The sequence below is a fragment of the Somniosus microcephalus genome, chromosome 26, assembly GCF_052327205.1.
Source record: "Somniosus microcephalus isolate GS21.2 chromosome 26, FLI_Smic_1.0, whole genome shotgun sequence".
Taxonomy (NCBI): Eukaryota; Metazoa; Chordata; class Chondrichthyes; order Squaliformes; family Somniosidae; genus Somniosus; species Somniosus microcephalus.
In genome coordinates, this window is record NC_141012.1 from 29,501,843 (window position 1) to 29,520,601 (window position 18,759).

Here is an 18,759-nt window from a genome sequence, read left to right on the forward strand (position 1 = left end):
CTGTGTGTTTTAATTGTTGGGTAATCCTCGATAAAAGTACAGAACTTCTCTCATCTTGTATCTAATCATCTCAGCACCTAGCACATGTCCGTCAGAGGATGAGCATCAGAATCATATGCAAGTTCAGACAAATCAGATCTCTGCTATTTACACAAAATGAGGGATAGTTCTGTTTGAGAATGACAGGAGCATTGGAGTTGGAATGGGAGGGAGAAGAAGAATTCAGAGAAATTTGCAGAATGAATTATAATTGAAAACGCAAATGCTATACAGTAATTTTATGAAGATTAAAATAAATATATTTTGGAAAATTAGAGAGTAAATCCAAATCGATAACACATGATACTTAAGTAGTAAGTTCAGAATGGGCAACCTAGATTTTCCAATTTTCCAATTGTTGTTATTTTAATGGCCGCATTAATGCTTTTATTTAAAATGGGGTAATGATGATCAGAAAATTTAGACTCCTGTTCCTTTGCCTCAATCTGAAGAATTTAATTGATGAAAGATTCTTAACAAATGTCATCCATCTTACAATGTGCAAAGCTGTATACTGATGCAGACAAAAACAGAGAGCTTTCCAAAGTCTGGCTTCATTGTCTGGTGTGAAATATATATGTCAGTATTTTATTGTCATATGAAATGGTGTGCATTCTGTTTCTGGCAGGTTCTGCGAAGAGATCCCAGTGGAAGAAGTAGAGGTGAATGATAACTCATCTAAAAGCAGCATAGAAGTAAAGACGGATGCCAGTCCACTGATGCACAAGAAGTCAGTCACGAACAGCACACTAACCTCGACAGGGAGCAGTGAGGCTCCTGCCTCAGTATGTGAATAACTCAGACATTTTCAATTCACTGTCAGAAAATCAATTGATTAAAACAAAATAGTAACAATATCATTCAAAAATATGAAAAAAAACCCTCTCCACAAATACTGCAAGTCTTTCTGAAATGCTAACAGCAATGTTGACTTGAGGAAAGTTTCATGACAATACTGGAATTGAGGAGAATTAATGGCACCATATTTCAGTGCTTTCAAATAATGTGTCTCCTCCCCATGTATTAAATTTAATGTGACTAACTCCAGTGGCTCACTTGATAAAGACAACACACAGAGATCCATAGAAACTAGAGAGGCTGTCCAGGAAAATTTCCATTTTTTTGTCTGCCATGTCACTGGCACCATATGCATTGCCAACACGCCCCTCTGCTGCCGTCGCCACCCCCCCACCCCCCCACCCACCCACGCACCTCCAAAAGTACATGCTGTTTTGACCTCCCCATCCTCAAAATAATTAATTTAGCCTTAAATGCAATGTTTATTTCAATTCAGACAAATCAGATTTATGAAAAGATCATGTATAAGATATAATAGTGTGTTAAACCACTGCCTGGAAGACTGAAAATGGCATACTGATGTTTAGCAACTTAATGTCTTGGCATGCAGTATGCTTCCAGCTGCATCCTCAGAGCACACAGAGGAATGGCCTCAAGGTCCCAGCTTTTATTTGGAGATTATGTTGAGTTAGATGACCTCAGCCACGGTGGCAGTAGGGCATTGCAATTGACCACATTAGCCCTGGCCAAGGGAGGGGAAAGCAGCTCCGATTCTTACTGTAAGTTGCTAGTTAGTGATACTTGCCGGAAGATGCACCTATGTGGATGTCTGGTAAGGACAGGAACAGATTCAGTTGTCATGCCTCAGTGGTTAACTAGCCTATCATTGTCTAGGGTTGCCACTTGGCTGAGGTACCAGAAGATGCTCTTGGAACTGTACTGCAGCAGGAGTCAGTACCTTCTGGAGAGGAGAAATGGGAAATTTGGCAATAAAAACCTTAATGTGACTGACTACAGGGCCACCTTATCTCCAACATTTATTTTTAATTCAACTTTTAAAATGCTTCAACATCTTGATGTCTTGCATGTAGTCAGTGTGCGATCACATCATTGCATCAGTAATCAGACGTAGCTAATAAATCCAACTGAAAGTCGATTTTAGGTTAAAAACTCAGGAAAGTTGAATTTGCAGTATATTAACTGTTCCCCATTCTCATCACGGTGGAGTTTTAAAGATACACTGTTTGGCAATCTTAAGCCTTCCTGGAAAACGTCCCAAGAAAGCAACAATGTCCCTTTCGGCTAGTAATTGGTACTAATTTACCACGTTCAGCTGCTGTTCTTGGCTCTTTTGGTAGGGACTGGACATCTTGTTTTATGTAACTCTTTTAGGAGTTCCTTTACTAATCTGCCTCCTCCCTCCCTCCCTCCTACCGCCTCTAGCACTGAAGGTAGCTCTAGAAAATCTGCAGACCCTCCAGCCCTTTCCTCCAGGGCTAACCCATCTAACCCAAGGAACCTTATTGGCAGCACTTTAGTCTAACTTTGCAACTTAAGCTTTATTAGTTTATGTCAGTCCTAAGCTTTATTAGTTTATGTAGGTCCTAAGCTTTATTAGTTTATCTTAGTCCTCTAGTTATGACTTTGGTAAGAGGAAACAGCTACCCTAAATAGCAACACTTTAGTGCCTGCTCTTGGTCAGTGGCGGTTATTTATTAGATGTACAGGATTTGGATATGGAATCGATATATTTTGCTCAGAACTCGGATTCAATCTGAGAATCAGACACTGGGCTGGGCTCGTGTTGCTTCAAAGTTGAGAAGTTTGTATGGTTCATTTACAAAATAGACAGGGGATTGCTCTGAATTTATCTGTAAATCGTCATAATCTCAGGAGAACTTCTGATTTTGCAATTTAGCCCTGAGAGACCTGGGTTGAATAGATGGAACATGGGCATATCATTTAATGCACTTGACCTAGAAACAACAGCTACAACCAGCAACTGCAATGTAAATGACATTAGCTCCCTATTACTAGACATTATAATGGCGTAGGCTGTTTGAGCTTCCAACAAACAGTGCCACAGAGCAGTCAGACATCAGTTTGGTTCCACTCCATTGAATTGTGTTTACCTGTAAGTGACAGAAATGTGAAGTCACTGGACTGCTCTTACCAACAATCTAGCAGTCAGTTAAAGAGGAACATGGCAACACACCTGCAAGTAGGTCATTTTCTCAGTCCTCCGCCACTTTTGGTGCATGATCTGAAGACATTTGAATAGGGGCTAGGCAAAAATTAGAAATGGCTATTTGATATCCCAACGGCTTAGAGATAAAAGGCCAGATTTTCAGTGTGCCGTGAGGCAGGCTTTCAGGCGTGCGGGGGGGGCAAAAATCCCGAATTTGGGGGTCCCGACACCATCCCGCCCAAAACCCGCCTCCACGTAAGTTTCAAGGGAGGCGGGTACCTGCCCCGCACTGGGACCCGCCAACCCGAGGCGGGAAGGGATTAGTGCCAATTAACTGCCTGTTAACAGGTAGTTAACAGGCAGTTTTTAGCCTAATCCCTATTTTGAGGGGTGTCGTATGGGATTCCCGACGGCTCCAAACCACGCCAGCTTAGAGCAGGTGGGCCGTCGGGTTGAAGGACTTGGCGGGGTCGCGATGTCGGTTTCAGGTGAGTGATGGGTGCATGAGTGCAAAGGTAAGTGTGTTTGGTGTGTCTAAAGTGTGTAAAGAAGTTTTACTTACCTGTACTTACCTTAACAGCCTTTCTTCCTCTAGACTGCGGGAGTCCATCACTCAGCCGGCACTTAAAGCCGAATGGCTGCGATCTGTGAAAAGTGACAGCCTTCAGCTTTCAGCCCCGGTGAGAGTTCTAACTGAGTCTCCTAGAAGGACTCAGGTTAGAAGTCAGACTGTCAGTGTTTGACAGCTTCAAACAGCTGTGAAACACTGATATTTCATCTGTCAAAAACTTTGACAGATGAAATTTCAGTCTGTGATGTCACCTGTTGCCAGGTGGCCCTTAATTGGCCTGCTGAGCCCACTGGGCGGGCTCAACAAGGGAAAATCGCGTCGATTGGCCGGACGTCGATGGAGGCGGGACTAAAACTCGAAAGTTGTAGTCCCGCCTCCTTCCCGACAGCTTAAGGAAAATCCAGCCTGAAGTTTCTAAGCCTTCTATATTTGGAAGGTCCCAGGTCTCGGCCCTGGTTTGTGCTGTGTTAGCTGATTTTACCTGAGGCAGCAGAAGCAGTGACATAGTTGGCCTCAGAGAGCTAGATGAATAGAGGGAAAAATTAGCTAGGGTTCTTGTTCCTAATTGCCATACAACTATCCCTACTGGAAGAGGGTACGTGTAGATGCGTGGCCTGGACAGGATTGAACGGAACTGGACCAGGATTATCTGGTCTACATGCGCCCTAACCAGCAGTCCTTAAAGGGATCACTGGAGGCCGTCACCAAAACAATAAGTTTTTAAAAAAAAATACCTTAATGTAAAGCCAGTAATGCTGCGGCCAGCTCCACATTTAAACTATGGGCCACCCCTCGCCCCCTTACCGATTGCCTCCCCGCTTCCCCCAGGCTCAACTTAGGCCCTTGACGGTTCTATACTAATGAGGTCGGTGGGCCAGTTTGCCACGGTCCTGCCAGCCTCATTAGGCCTGTGCAGCGGGCTCTACACACGGATTGTGCTCCGGTTCGGGCACGATCCGATTTCTAGGCTCGAGTTCATTGAAATAGGCATAAAAAGTCAAGAAAACTCAGTTTAATCCAACAGGAGATTCTCGCTGCAAGGAAGATATTGGCTGATGTAAGGAACAAGTTTAGTTTTTATGCAGTTTTTTTTTCAATGATTGATCAACTTCGGGTAAGTATCATTAATGGAAGAATTAAGGGTGCCAGGCTGATTTAAAACCAGGAGAATGAACGAATACCTTATTGCAACACTATGGGGGGAATGGAATCATAATCACAAAGGTCTTCAAAACCGACACTGCAAATTGAATTTCTCTTATTTCTGGTGTCATAGTTTGATGGTATTCCGGCAGAGGAGGAAGTTGATTGTCACCTAGAAAGTGAAATTGCAGCCCTCCAGGCCATCGACAAGAATGAAATCAGTTTGCCGGTAAACTCCCCTTCTCTGGACTTCAATGATAATGAGGACATTCCGACAGAGCTGAGCGACTCCTCCGAAACGCACGACGAGGGTATGTCATTAACCCAGTGTATCTGCTGTCACTTTCAACATGTCTTCGGAGGTTTTCTACCACTTCAGGTCTGAAACCTGGATTGGACTGAGGGGGTGGGGAGGGGACACCAGCAAACCATCATTAGAAAGAGATTTTATTCATCGGTAAATACTGTGTAGGGCCTATGAAACTGATCACACGATATTGATCACGTGATATTGATCGACCATCATGCTGAAAATGTGAACTTTGTGGGGATTATTTTAAATTAGCCAAGGCATGTTTTACTTAATTTTATCCAGCTTGATCTGCTTTAAAAACTGCATGAAAGAAAGAAAGACTTGCATTTCTATAGTGCCTTTCACGACCACTGGATGTCCCAAAGTGCTTTACAGCCAATGAAGTACTTTTTCCAAGTGTAGTCACTGTTGTAATGTAGGAAACGCGGCAGCCAATTTGATAATGACCAGATAATCTGTTTAGTGATGTTGATTGAGGGATAAATATTGGCCAGGACACGGGGATAACTCCCCTGCTCTTCTTCGAAATAGTGCCATGGGATCTTTTACGTCCATTGAGAGAGTAGACGGGGCCTCGGTTTTCTGACTCAGAGGCAAGAGTGCTACCCACTGAGCCACAGCTGAGACTATTAAACTGACACTGATATGGGGGCTGAGCCATCTCAGCTAGGAAGAGAAAAGAGCAGCCAGATTTTTTTTTTTAATAAAATAAAATTCTGCATGTAAAATAGAGCACAATGTGCGTTTTCAAAAATGTGTTTTGGTTTATTTTCAGTATATTTTGATTACCTCAGAAACACACACACGAGCGGAATTTCGAATGCTTGCTCGACCATTCTTTAACAAGTGGAATCAGAAGTATTGGCACAAAATACAGTTGGAAGCTGTGATGATAGCCAGTCTAAGCAGAGCACTCATTACAAAATTTTGTCCTATTTTCACTTTCATTTTTCCTGTCTCCATTCATTTCAGTGGGACTAACTACAGCTGATTTTAAAAAACTGAAAACAGGTATGGCACACTGAGTTTAAAGATAAACGATCTTTTTTTTAAAGATTTTAAGATTATTTAATAAATCTTTTTGTGTCTTGTGAATACTAAAAAAAAAAATCAGGTTTCATACCTATAAGGGGAATTCAACCCAATTTAAAATACGTGGTCAAGTTTAATAGTGTATTTAGAAACACAGACTTCTATACTGTCTCAAGATATTGGAAAATTAGTGCTGTTTCATATGGTGTTGTATAAAATATGCTTTCCCAAAATCAATGAATCCTGTATTTTGTTCAGGACAGGAGCCTCAGAATCATATGGCTCAATTATAGAATCGCTGCATAGCCTGTTTTCTTTGTGTTTGGTAAAACGTGGCAGACATCCCTTGCCGTGATTACCTAAGAGTCATCCCTTCATTCCTCGAGCACAGCCTACTCCTAATGTCGAATCATTCACTTGGAACATAAGGTTTCCACAGGCAGCAGTTTTCTCTTCCTCGTTCCCTTCTTCCCGCAGTGCCTACTGATTAACTGCTTAGCAATTTTTCTCTCCCCCCAAGTGTTTTGAAACCAAGCCTGATGGGCTGTAATGCGTCCCAGATGGATTCGCATTTTCTGGCATTAAAAAGTTTTTTTTAATCGAGGCAGGTTTTTTTTTAATTACTGGCATTAAGAAAGGAAAAATAACTTACCACAATCCTTGTGGAAACCTGCAGTTATTTTACAAGTACACTATAATAAGCAAAGTGTAAAGGATTACGTTGGTGAATCGACTGCTCACATTCCCCAATTTTAAATGGGGTTGAAGTTCCCTTTACTTCCAAATAAAATGGACTTTTTTCTGCATGTAACAAAAACTGTTAAAAGATTAAGTTATTGCATTTGTAATGCTGCTTTCATTTTTTAAATTTCCTGCAGTCCCAAGTGAGTTGCAGGTTGTTGTTACAAATATGAAACAGTTGGGATGCAACATCACCAGTGCAATATTCTTTTTATTTTAACACTCTCTTTTTGTAGCGCATGGTTCTTTCTACCTGATTTAAACTCAGCCCCAAAGTTGACACATGATGTGGATCACTAACTGATAATCAATTGGAGCAAGATGTCAGCATTTTAAAAAAAATTGGCTGCTTTAAGTTACCATATTGTCAGAGTAGACTTTCACAAATGGTCATACAGTAAAAATGATGATAAACTAGGACAGCGTACAGGTGGGTGGTTACTGGACAGCACAGAATTTAAAACAGACTGTTCTTTTACTCTGGGCTATAGGATTAAATCCAACTCCGAGAGGGAGGTATCTCCTGTGTGGTAGTTGCTAAGTAATTAGGTGTTTACTGATGGTACCAGTACAGTCAATAGTAGCTAAGGTGTGGTTGGTGACCTTACGCATATCTCTCAAAGATGATAATAGTGAGTGCATATTATTAATAATGGTATATATTTGGGTTTCTCCCCTCCTATGTAGGTCATCTTTGGAAAACAATCCTGTATTTCTCAAGTAACTATGAGGAGCCAGAGGAAATCATTTTTTTTCAGTTGAGCAATGAAGGACCCCACAATAAATATTACAAGCAGCTAAAAGGGATTAGATTGAATGATAAGAACAGGAGACCATACCATCTGAAGCTCTCCAACAGGTCCACAGTTTGGCTATTTAGTTGATTAACTATTGTAGCCATGCATCTGTGACTGCAAATCAGGATGTGAAGCTGAATAAAGGGAAATGAGATCATGTTCAGCGGTAACTCTCAAAACCGTTACTATAATCTTCAGCCAACTGTATATCGTTTATTTTTTGTTTTTGTAGGGTGGGTTGAATTTATGTCTAATTTCATTTTCACGTCTCTTCCTGCCTCACTCCAGGAGAAGTACAGGCATTCTATGAAGACCTCAATGGCCGACAATACATTAATGAGGTTTTTCATGTCAATGTGGACAAGCTGTATGATCTACTCTTCACTGACTCCCAGTTTCTACGAGATTTCTTTGAGCAACGGAGGTTCACTGGTAAACTAGTTTTCATTTTACCTTCTGTAGACTGAAGCTGTGCAGTTATACCTGGAGAGCTCAGTGTTTCCAGGACAATGGTACTCTTTTGTATGATTGAGAACTGGAATATTCAGCATAAAGATGAAATGTATACGTTCAAGCTATTTAAATTCTGAAGAAAATTAAAGGAGAAAAGCATTCAAATTACTGTCCCAAAGTCTAATTAATAATGTTAACAGATATGCTTTATGGCCTCAAAAGGTTAAATACAGCTGCAGCTTAGCAGCAGAATAATGCATCGTCTACTAATTGGTATGATGCTGCTATCTCATAAGTGTCTTCCATACCCGCCAAGATACCATGAGCAATAATGTTAACAGATCTCCCATGGTATTGCTCATGGTAACTTGGAGGGTATGGAAGACACTTATGAGATAGCAGCATCATACCAATTAGTAGACGATGCATTATTCTGCTGCTAAGCTGCAGCTGTATTTAACCTTTTGAGGCCACAGAGCGTTGCTGTTGTAATAGCAACATCCTGAAGTCGATTTGAGGTTTAAGTGCTGTTGGTAAAGGAAGCTGGCAGATTGGCAGGTACTTGTAAATTCCCAACTCCAGAACAGAAGATACCAACATGAAACAACTGCCTTTATTTTTCTCTCTCATATTTTTGACACTTTTAAAAGTGCTGCATCTGAAGTATGACAGATGCAAAAAAAATGTGTATATTTAAAAAAAAATAATAATAATTCCTTGGTGTTTTAAGGAAAAAGAATCCAATGTTGTACTCCAGCAGGGGCCCACCATTTTAGGTCCTTTTGCCTCCAGGCTGCTGTGGTGACATCACTGATGTGGAGGAGCTGTACACTTCCTGGATCATCTGTATTCATTTTTTTTAAAAGGAATATTTAATCCCAAAACAATCAACAGAAATACAGTCAAACATTACTGGAACATATTTATGCACAGAGTTCTTAGAGTAGTAACGCCATGAAAACATATTTGTCAACCTGTCTATAGTTTGCAAACAGATGAGGCAGTGACAGATTGTATCAAAACGTGTTGTCATATCACTTTCTTATGATGTCAGCATGACAAAAATAACACGTAGCTCTTTTCCCAGACATTAAAATGTTTACTTTTGGTAACTTGAATTCTGACATTTGAAGTGTGACAGAGACAATTTTTTTTTGCACATTCTACTCAGTTGCCCGTGGTGTTGTACAAGACCAAGTGTCGCCTTCAGGTGAAGCAGGATTAGAGAACAGGGAATAATTTGACCACAGCTTGTAAGCGTAATTCAGAACCTATTCTAAAAAAGAAAGAAAAGACTTGCATTTCTATAGCACCTTTCACGACCACCGGACGTCTCAAAGCGCTTTACAGCCAATGAAGTACTTTTGAAGTGGAGTCACTGCTGTAATGTGGGAAATGCAGCAGCCAATTTGTGCTCAGCAAGGTCCCACAAACAGCAATGTGATGATGACCAGATCATCTGTTTTTGTTATGTTGATTTGAAGGATAAATAATTGGCCAGGACACTGGGGATAACTCCCCCGCTCTTCTTCGAAACAGTGTCATGGGATCTTCTACGTCCACCTGAGAGGGCAGACGGGGCCTCGGTTTAACATCTCATCCGAAAGACGGCACCTCTGACAGTGCAGCACTCCCTCAGCACTGCACTGGAGTGTCAGCCTAGCTTTATGTGCTCAAGTCCCTGGAGTGGAACTTGAACCCACAGCCTTCTGACTCAGAGGCGAGTGTGCTACCCACTGAGCCACAGCTGACACAAAAGTCATCCATTCCATCCTTATTTATATATGGTTTTAGATTATTCATAATTAAATCACAACACTTATGGCAATTTGGGAAGCAGAGAAGTAGAGCTGGTTGGAAGATGGGATCCTTTCTGCAGTACAGGCTGAGGAGCTGGAGATGCAAAACTGAAGCACTACAATGCCACTACTGGTGGGAGGGTGTAATTACAGTGTGGTAAATTTACGTAGGCAGTTTCCAATGTAAGTGTCAAGGTAGGAATTAAAAATTGGCACAAAAGTGTGACAAAAACGTGACGGGAAGTGAGGCTTTGTGGACAGGAATTGCAAACAGCTATAAGATTTTTAACATATGATAGATGATACATTCACAAATGTTTCAAGAGGAACAAAAAAACAGATTCCTTGCTTTATCAAACACCTACTATTTCAGATTAGTTCACCTCCAGGCTGCTTTCGTGACATCACTGATGGAAAATACACAAATTCTATCTGTGCATGATGAAATTGAATACTCATGTTAGTCACAATGAAACCTGCTGCTGCATACCTTGCATTCCAGATTAAGGCTTTAGAAAGATGAAGGATGGCCTGTAATGCTGATCTTTTTTTCTTTCCAGACATGGTTAGTCATCCTTGGAAGAAGGAGGTTAACGGCAATCAGACCCGAGTGATGCTGTACACTATTGCTCTCTCAAACCCACTTGCGCCAAAAACTGCCACAGTCACCGAGACCCAGGTGAGACTCGCCCATTAATGTTAGCATTAGCTGTGGTCTTGCTCACGTCCTTAACACTCTCCAGACTTGGCCTTTGATTCCTGAACCAGTGTCGCTGGAGCAAATACATCCTGTCATCTCGGTACAATTTCTCCAGGCATATTTATGCTCCTAACAGCTGCCAGGACTAATTTCATGAGACTGCAGATGACTTTATCTCAACCAAGATATTAAAAAGATATTTGCTGTTGACAACAAGTTGTTACAGTGAGTATTTTAGAGCACTGTAAGATAATACCCTCCTAACTGCTGTCAGCTAGCTTGGAGCCAGTAATTTCCACCTTAGCCAAGCTAAGTAGCTCACTATTTTGGAACAATATTGTTTAATATTAATTGCAGAGGACTGTTCTTGGGGTAAGCAGTTACCGTTTGCAGTGCGTATCACCAGAGTACCCTACCGTTGGAATGAATGCGATTTGTGCCCATTGAAGTTTTTTTTCATCGCAGACTTTGTACAAAGCCAGCCAGGAGAGTGAGTGTTATGTGATCGATGCAGAGGTGATCACACATGACGTTCCATATCATGATTACTTCTACACAATCAACAGATACAGCCTCACACGGGTGGCAAAAAACAAAAGCAGGCTGAGGTAAAGAAGCTGCTCCTCTTGATTTAGTTATTTTTGTACAGAAATGTATTGAGTTTCACCCAATGGCGACTTTCAAGTGCAGCAAGTGTCACAAAAGGGTCTGTGATTCGTCACAATTTTGCTTTTTTTCCCCCCCTCAAGCGAGCATCATTTAACACCACCCTTTGCCAAAGGAGGTGATCATGCAGCCACTAATTTTAGATCAGTGGAATCTGAATGGAGTCGGAATGGATCCTCAGCTGTGTGGTGTTATGTTTTTAGACTTTTCGATTGTGGTCTCATGCTCCGTGCCAAAGACCACCCCTGTGGATGAGCCATTGGTCCCTAAGAACCAACATGCACCTTTATACGCCCAATATTTGATAACATAGCAAGCCCAGGGGTCAAACAGAAACTCTTGCCCCTGTATTTATCTTACTGGAAATATCATGAGTCCTCTCATGGTCTCCTAGATTTTGGAAAGCAATAGAAGTAACACTCTTATCATAGTATAAACTACCGAAAAGGTTTACTAATAATTACTGATAGCCAGTAGCAAAGACAGTAAAGAAGGTTGCAGTATTCCCTAGAACATGTCTATTCCTCCTTGAGTACAGAAAATAGTAAACATTTACTGAAATCCTTTACTAATATTCTTATTAATTCTGGACCTGAGATAGCATCCCTTAACAATAACCTTGCACGATATTCTTTGCCTTTTCCCCCCATGGAGCAGTCCGCTACTTGTTCACACAAGGGGTAATGGAAATATGGAATTCTTCCCCCCCCCCCCCCCCCCCCCCCCCCAAAATAGCTGTTGAAAACTTCAAAACTGAGATTGATAGATTTTTGTTAGTCAAGGGGATTAACGGTTTCAGAGCCAAGGCAGGTAGATGGAGTTAAAATACAGATCAGCCATGATCTCACGGAATGGCGGAACAGGCTCGAGGGGCTGAATGGCCTCCTCTTGTTCCTTTGTTCCTACTTCCTTCTGATGGCCATAGGAAAAAAACACTCCCGGAGATACACCCTTTGACGTTTGACAAGTAAGAAAGGAGATCAGAATGTATCTATCAGAACCAAAGTGGCCAACCATTCAATTCAATTCAATTCAAATCGCTTTATTGGCATGACAAGTTACATCTTATGTTGCCAAAGCATCGAAAAACATTCATGTTTGTACACAAAAATACGGATCTATCCATACAGTGTATAAACAGATATATCCCTGAGTGTATAAATATACTTTCATATAACTTATATATACTCTTTTCTTATATTTAGTGGTTGTCCCTCTGTTTATGGCAACCATTCATCATCAATATACATAAAGGCATAGGGAAGGTGCAGTTCCAGTGACTGCCTCTTGGAGTATCAATAGTGTCTATCCAATAAATGTCAGACCCACTTGTCACCTGACAACAAATTCCTTTCATCTTAATGGACCATTCGCAGAACAAAGCAAGCCATTGTGCCAAATTATTTTACTCAATGAGTGTTACAAGCAAAATGTATTTGCATGGGAATAATGCCCTGTCTTATCAATTGAATATGTAAGCCATGGATTTTTATCTGCAGTGCCAGTGACTAAAATTAGAAGTGTGACCTAAACTCCCTGTTCGTCACAGGTGGACCTCTGGTTCGACATTATTGCGCTCCTGCATTAAAGCATGTGTTAAATAAAGAGTAATGGTTGACCTCCTAAGGAATCTGGCCACCCTGAATTGAGTTGGGTGTCCTCAGCTCTCCAGACGGAGGAGCAATCTGCATTAGAACAGAGATGTCCTTGTAGGTCAGACTGCAAGGTGAATGTTGCTCCTTGCTGCATGGTGGCGAGTACACAGTGGTTTAGGGAAAAAATTGGCAGGTCAGAACTAGATGAATCTCAAAGTTATTTTGTATTCAGAGTGACTTTGAGGCTCATCCTAATATCTCTTTCTACCCTCCCAAACTATGCATCTTGTTGCCCAGGAGGAAGGCTGCACTTGCAGTAGTCATATACCTACTGAGGGTAAGATCCCATTCAATCGTACTGATCTATGGTAAATTTAGCAGGTAAATCATTTATATTACATATTTGCCATGGCATTGGAGATTGCACATGTAAGTGAAGAAAGGTAAGGTTTTGAAAGATAATCAAACTGTAAAAGTATTCTTTAATGAATTAACAGTTAACTTCTCCTATCCAGGATATCAACAGAACTAAAGTATAGGAAACAGCCGTGGGGGTTGGTGAAATCGTTTATTGAGAAGAATTTCTGGAATGGTTTAGATGACTACTTTAGACATTTAGGTGAGGAACATTTAATTTTCTCCCCTCCTCTCATTGCTGAAGTACAGTTTCATGGTTTCTGCCAGACATATGGGGCAGGATTTTCATTGGGCCGTGGAGGCGGGATTGGAGGCGTGTGGGGGGTTAAAATCCTGAAATCGGGGGGCACGAACCCATCCCGCCCCCAATCCGCCTCCATGCCAGTTTCAAAGGAGGCGGGTACCCGCCCCGCACTGGGACCCGCCTCCCCGAGGTGGGAAGGGGATTAGTGCCAATTAACTGCGTTAACAGGTAGTTAACAGGCAGTTTTTAGCCTAATCCCTATTTTCATTGGTGAAATGTGGGATTCCCGACGGCTCCAAACCACGCCAAGTTAGCGAGGCGGGCCGTCAGGATGAAGGGCTTGGCGGGGTCGAGATGTCTGGTGTTCAGGTGAGTGATGGGTGCATGAGTGCAGAGGTAAGTGTGTTTGGTGTGTGTAAAGTGTTTAAAGAAGTTTTACTTACATGTACTTACCTTTACAGTCTTCGTTCCTTCAGGTCTCGGGAGTCCCTCATCTCACCAGCACAGAAAGCAGAATGGCTGCCAGCTGTCAAAAATTGCAGTATTCAGCTTTCTGTTCCGGATCTCTAAATCATCCTGAGAGGAAGGAATTAATCTGGAGTACAGATTGTCCGTGTTTGACAGCTTCAAACAGCTGTCAAACGCTGATATTTCATCTGTCAAAAGGTCTTGACAGATGAAATGTCAATCTGTGACGTTACCTGTTGCCGGGTGGCCCTTAATTGGCCTGCTGAGCCCGCTGGGCGGGCTCAACAAGGTCAATCAAGTCAAAATCGCATGGGTTGGCTAGAACTTGATGGAGGCGGGACTACAACCCAGAAAGTTGTAGTCCCGCCTCCTACCCACCTCAATGAAAATCCAGCCCCGGTACCTCATCTAAGTGGCCATTTTTCATTCATGAGCCTTAACGGTGAATGTTGGTAAACTATTTTACCCATGCGGCCCACAGCTCGATCCTGTGCGTAGTCAACATCCACCAGTGCAGTTTCCTGTAAAGGTCACTGGATATTGATCAGGAGCCGGAACATTAGTAGATTTACCCCCTCACTAGTGCAGGGTGCTAAAGCCAAGGCTACCACGATTAAGATCAGCAAAGACTGAGGAGCAAAGCTTTGTTCTTGGTAATGAACTTTATTCTGAGCAAGTGTGAACAATTTAGGCCCGTATCTCTTTTTCTTAGAACAACTGAAGGTTACAAAACACACTGGATGTGTGACCGACTAGTTCTAACATTTTTTTGAGCAGTGCAATGGTGAATGCTAATTGTTTCCCAAATCTACTGTGATAATTGCTGAGATCACAACAGGCCAGGACAGTTAGTTGTATTGAGAGGGCAGTGAGAAAGCACCCAAACCTCCCCATGATCTAATAATCATAATCTAACTTTATTTTTGAACTTCTGCACATCGTGGACACACTTGCAGAGTTAATCAAGGGGTAGTGAATAAATCGGTTCAATTCTGCACAACATGATATTTAATCAGGTAAGACTCTTGTTTTCTTTGATTTGCAACAGCTTGAAAGCATTCTCATTTTCCGCAGATATTGAGCTCGCAAAAGTAGAGAAACAATATGCTGCTGAACTGCACAGGCAATCTCCAAAAGAAAAACCCAACAAAGCGTCCACAATTCGGCGGAGAAAACGGCCTCACATTCACGTGCGAAGCCAACACCTCGACGAAACAGTCAGCCCTGTTACTACACCGACTGACGAAGAGTTGGTCCAGAGGATTAAACATGTGGCAGGTAAAATTGAAAATGGAGAAAGAATGCCAGTGGTGGGAACATTCCTCGAGTGCCCTTTAGTTTCTTTGTCACTTTGAGCTTCAGCACACAAACTCTGAGATCCAAAGGGAATCACGTTCTTCCTGCTGATCATTCCAGATAAACACATCCCTGAATGAGAGTGCACAGGGCAATCAATGATGGTTTCTAGCCAAATGCATTCTCAATTGTGTTTTATAGGCCTAGAAATTCAGTTGGTAGCGCCAGCCGCTAGCGCCTTAAGAGGGCGATAAGTGGGGCGCGAAGCGGCTAGCGCCCGGGCGCGGCATGATCTGCGCCTCTCGCGAACTTGAGTGAAGACTTAGCAGCGGCGCAAAACCGCAACGCCCGCTCAGCTGCGCGCGCAGATCCTGACGTCATTTCATGGTGCAACGCCTTTGGTGCGCCCCGAACCAGAACTTCAGTGGCGCCCCCCTTCTTTCCGCCTGGCGCTCGCAGCGACTGGTTGAGTGGAACGGTTCCCAGTCGCTGTGGGGCTGGGGGGGGTGCTATTTAAAGGGGACTCTTCCTGCATTCTTTGTGGCAGCCATTTTGTTCCACTCCTGTGAGAGAGAGATAGTTTTGGAAAGAGACAAAGGGAGAGAGCTTTCTGCTTTGACTCAGCGCTCGCACAGGTACTTCTGGCTTCAGCCCAGAGCTTTGCAGTTGCATTGATTTTTCAGTGCCATAGCCTTGAGTGGCCACATATAATGGGGGCTGCAATGGGTGGAAACGTTGGGTTTCTGCATTGCATTGAAAGGGCTTAGAGATGCCGAGAGTGCCAATCATGGCCAGATGGAGAAGGACCAACAGGCGTCGGCACAGGAGGCCTTACCCTCCCAGGGTATACTGCCAGCACTTCTCCTACCTCAACATGTCTGAGGAGCAGTGCATTCGGAGGCTTCGATTCAGAAGGGAGGTGGTCACTGAGATCTGCCACCTGCTTCAGAGAGATCTGCAGCCTCAGCTGAGGAGCAGGACGTCTCTGTTGGCAGTGAAGGTGACAGTGGCTCTCAACTTCTGTGCCACCGGCTCCTTCCAATCCGCTACTGGGGACATTGCCAATGTCTCCCAGTTTGCGGTGCATTGCTGCATCCGCCAGGTCATGAATGCCCTCTTCAGAAGGAGACGTCAGTACATTTCCTTCCCCATGACCCTGGACAAGCAGCAAGAGTGTGCAATGGGATTTGAGAGAATAGCCGGCTTCCCCATGGTCCAGGGCGCCATTGACTGCACGCATGTGGCTTTGCGGGCGCCTCTAGAGAATGCCGAGGATTACCGCAACCGGAAGGGGTACCATTCGCTGAACGTGCAGTTGGTGTGTGACCACAGGCAGCTCACACTAGCTGTCAATGCCTGCTTTCCAGGCAGCAGCTGTCTTGTTTTGCACACCTTGTACAGAAATAATAAATTGCAGGACAACGGAGTATTACAGTTTTAACTCTTTTTTTATGAAGCATCAGGTCTGTTTTTTTTTTTATTCATTGATGGGATGTGGTCGTCGCTGGCTGGCTAGGCCAGCATTTAGTGCTCATCCCTAATTGCCCTTGAGAAGATGGTGGTGAGCCACCTTCTTGATCCGCTGCAGTCCATATGGTGTAGGTACACCCACAATGCTGTTAGGAAGGGAGTTCCAGGACTTTGGCCCAGCGACAGTGAAGGAACGGCGATACAGGTCCAAGTCAGGATGGTGTGTGGCTTGGAGGGGAACTTGTAGGTGGTGATGTTCCCATGCGTCTGCTGCCCTTGTCCTTCTAAGTGGTAGAGGTCGCGGGTTTGGAAGGTGCTGTTGAAGGAGCTTTGGCGAGTTGCTGCAGTGCATCTTGTAGATGGTACACACTGCAGCCACAGTGCGCCGGTGGTGGAGGGAGTGAATGTTGAAGGTGGTGGATGGAGTGCCAATCAAGCGGGCTGCTTTATCCTGAATGGTGTCGAGCTTCTTGAGTGTTGTTGGAGCTGCACTCATCCAGGCAAGTGGAGAGTATTCCATTACACTCCTGACTTGTGCCTCGTAGATGGTGGAAAGGCTTTGGGGAGTCAGGAGGTGAGACACTCGCCGCAGAATTCCTAGCCTCTGGCCTGCTCTTGTAGCCACAGTATTTATATGGCTGGTCCAGTTCAGTTTCTGATCAATGGTAGTTGTTGATAGTGGGGGATTCAGCGATGGTAATGCCATTGAATGTCAAGGGGAGATGGTTAGAGTCTCGCTTGTTGGAGATGGTCATTGCCTGGCACTTGTGTGGTGCGAATGTTACTTGCCACTTGTCAGCCCAAGTCTGAATGTTGTCCAGGTCTTGCTGCATATGGACACGGACTGCGTCAGTATCTGACGAGTCTGGAATGGTGCTGAACAGTGTGCAATCATCAGCGAACATCCCCACTTCTGACCTTATGATGGAGGGAAGGTCATTGATGAAACAGCTGAAGATGGTTGGGCCTAGGACACTGCCCTGAGGAACTCCTGCAATGATGTCATGTGATTGAGATGAATGAACTCCAACAACCACAGCCAACTTCCTTTGTGCTAGGTATGATTCCAACCAATGGAGAGTTTTCCCCTTGATTCCCATTGACTTCAGCTTTGCTAGGGCTCCTTGATGCCACACTCGATCAAATGCTGCCTTGATGTCAAGGGCAGTCACTCTCACCTCGCCTTTTGAGTTCAGCTCTTTTGTCCATGTTTGGACCAAGGCTGTAATGAGGTCAGGAGCTGAGTGGCCCTGGCGGAACCCAAACTGGGCGTCAGTTAGCAGGTTATGGCTGAGTAGGTGCCGCTTGATAGCACTGTCGCCGACACCTTCCATCACTTTGCTGATGATTGAGAGTAGACTGATGGGACGGTAATTGGCCGGGTCGGATTTGTCCTGCTTTTTGTAGACAGGACATACTTGGGCAATTTTCCACATTGCCGGGTAGATGCCAGTGTTGTAGCTGTACTGGAACAGCTTGGCTAGGCGCGCAGCTAGTCTGTGATTTCAATCACACAGCACAGTGGGGACAAGATGGAGTTAGGACCCCTTGGCTGGGTCTTCCAAACAATAGCAGTCCTTACAGATGCCTGCAGGCCAATGACAACTCAGCATGTGATCACATGTGAATATAATAGGTATTCCATACAGATGCCTGCGGGCCAATGATAATTCAATATGCAAATGTTACAGCAGCCACGACGCCTTCATCCTGCGCCAGACTTCTGTGGCAGACATTTTCGAAGCCCTGGCTCACCCAGGAGGCTGGCTTTTCGGGGACAAGGGCTATCCTTTGTGCACCTAGCTGATGACCCCGCTCCATGCGCCCACCACCCCTGCTGTAGAACGATATAATGACAGCCATCAAGCGACCAGGAACATCATTGAGCACACAATCGGCGTGCTGAAGCAACGGTTCTGCTGTCTGGACCATTCCGGGGGAGCCCTACAGTACTCGCCTGAGCGAGTCTCCCATTTCGTTGTAGTGTGCTGCATGCTGCACAACCTGGCTATCCTCAGGACTCAGCCAC

At 43.8% G+C, this 18,759-nt stretch overlaps 1 protein-coding gene across 23 annotated transcripts in view; it reads left to right on the forward strand.

Annotated features, from left to right (window-relative positions):
- gramd1ba (GRAM domain containing 1Ba) overlaps positions 1-18,759 on the forward strand; it is a 458,121-nt gene that overhangs the window by 412,136 nt on the left and 27,226 nt on the right. For 22 of the 23 annotated variants that reach the window (XM_085968004.1, XM_085968003.1, XM_085968005.1 and 19 more), the window contains 8 exons: positions 668-824; positions 4,873-5,050; positions 6,025-6,063; positions 7,911-8,054; positions 10,435-10,553; positions 11,040-11,182; positions 13,351-13,454; positions 15,039-15,242. In XM_085968004.1, coding sequence (XP_085824130.1) covers positions 668-824; positions 4,873-5,050; positions 6,025-6,063; positions 7,911-8,054; positions 10,435-10,553; positions 11,040-11,182; positions 13,351-13,454; positions 15,039-15,242 — 1,088 coding nt within the window. The remainder of the gene's footprint in view (positions 1-667; positions 825-4,872; positions 5,051-6,024; positions 6,064-7,910; positions 8,055-10,434; positions 10,554-11,039; positions 11,183-13,350; positions 13,455-15,038; positions 15,243-18,759) is intronic. The other variant, XM_085968011.1, reaches the window with a different exon arrangement.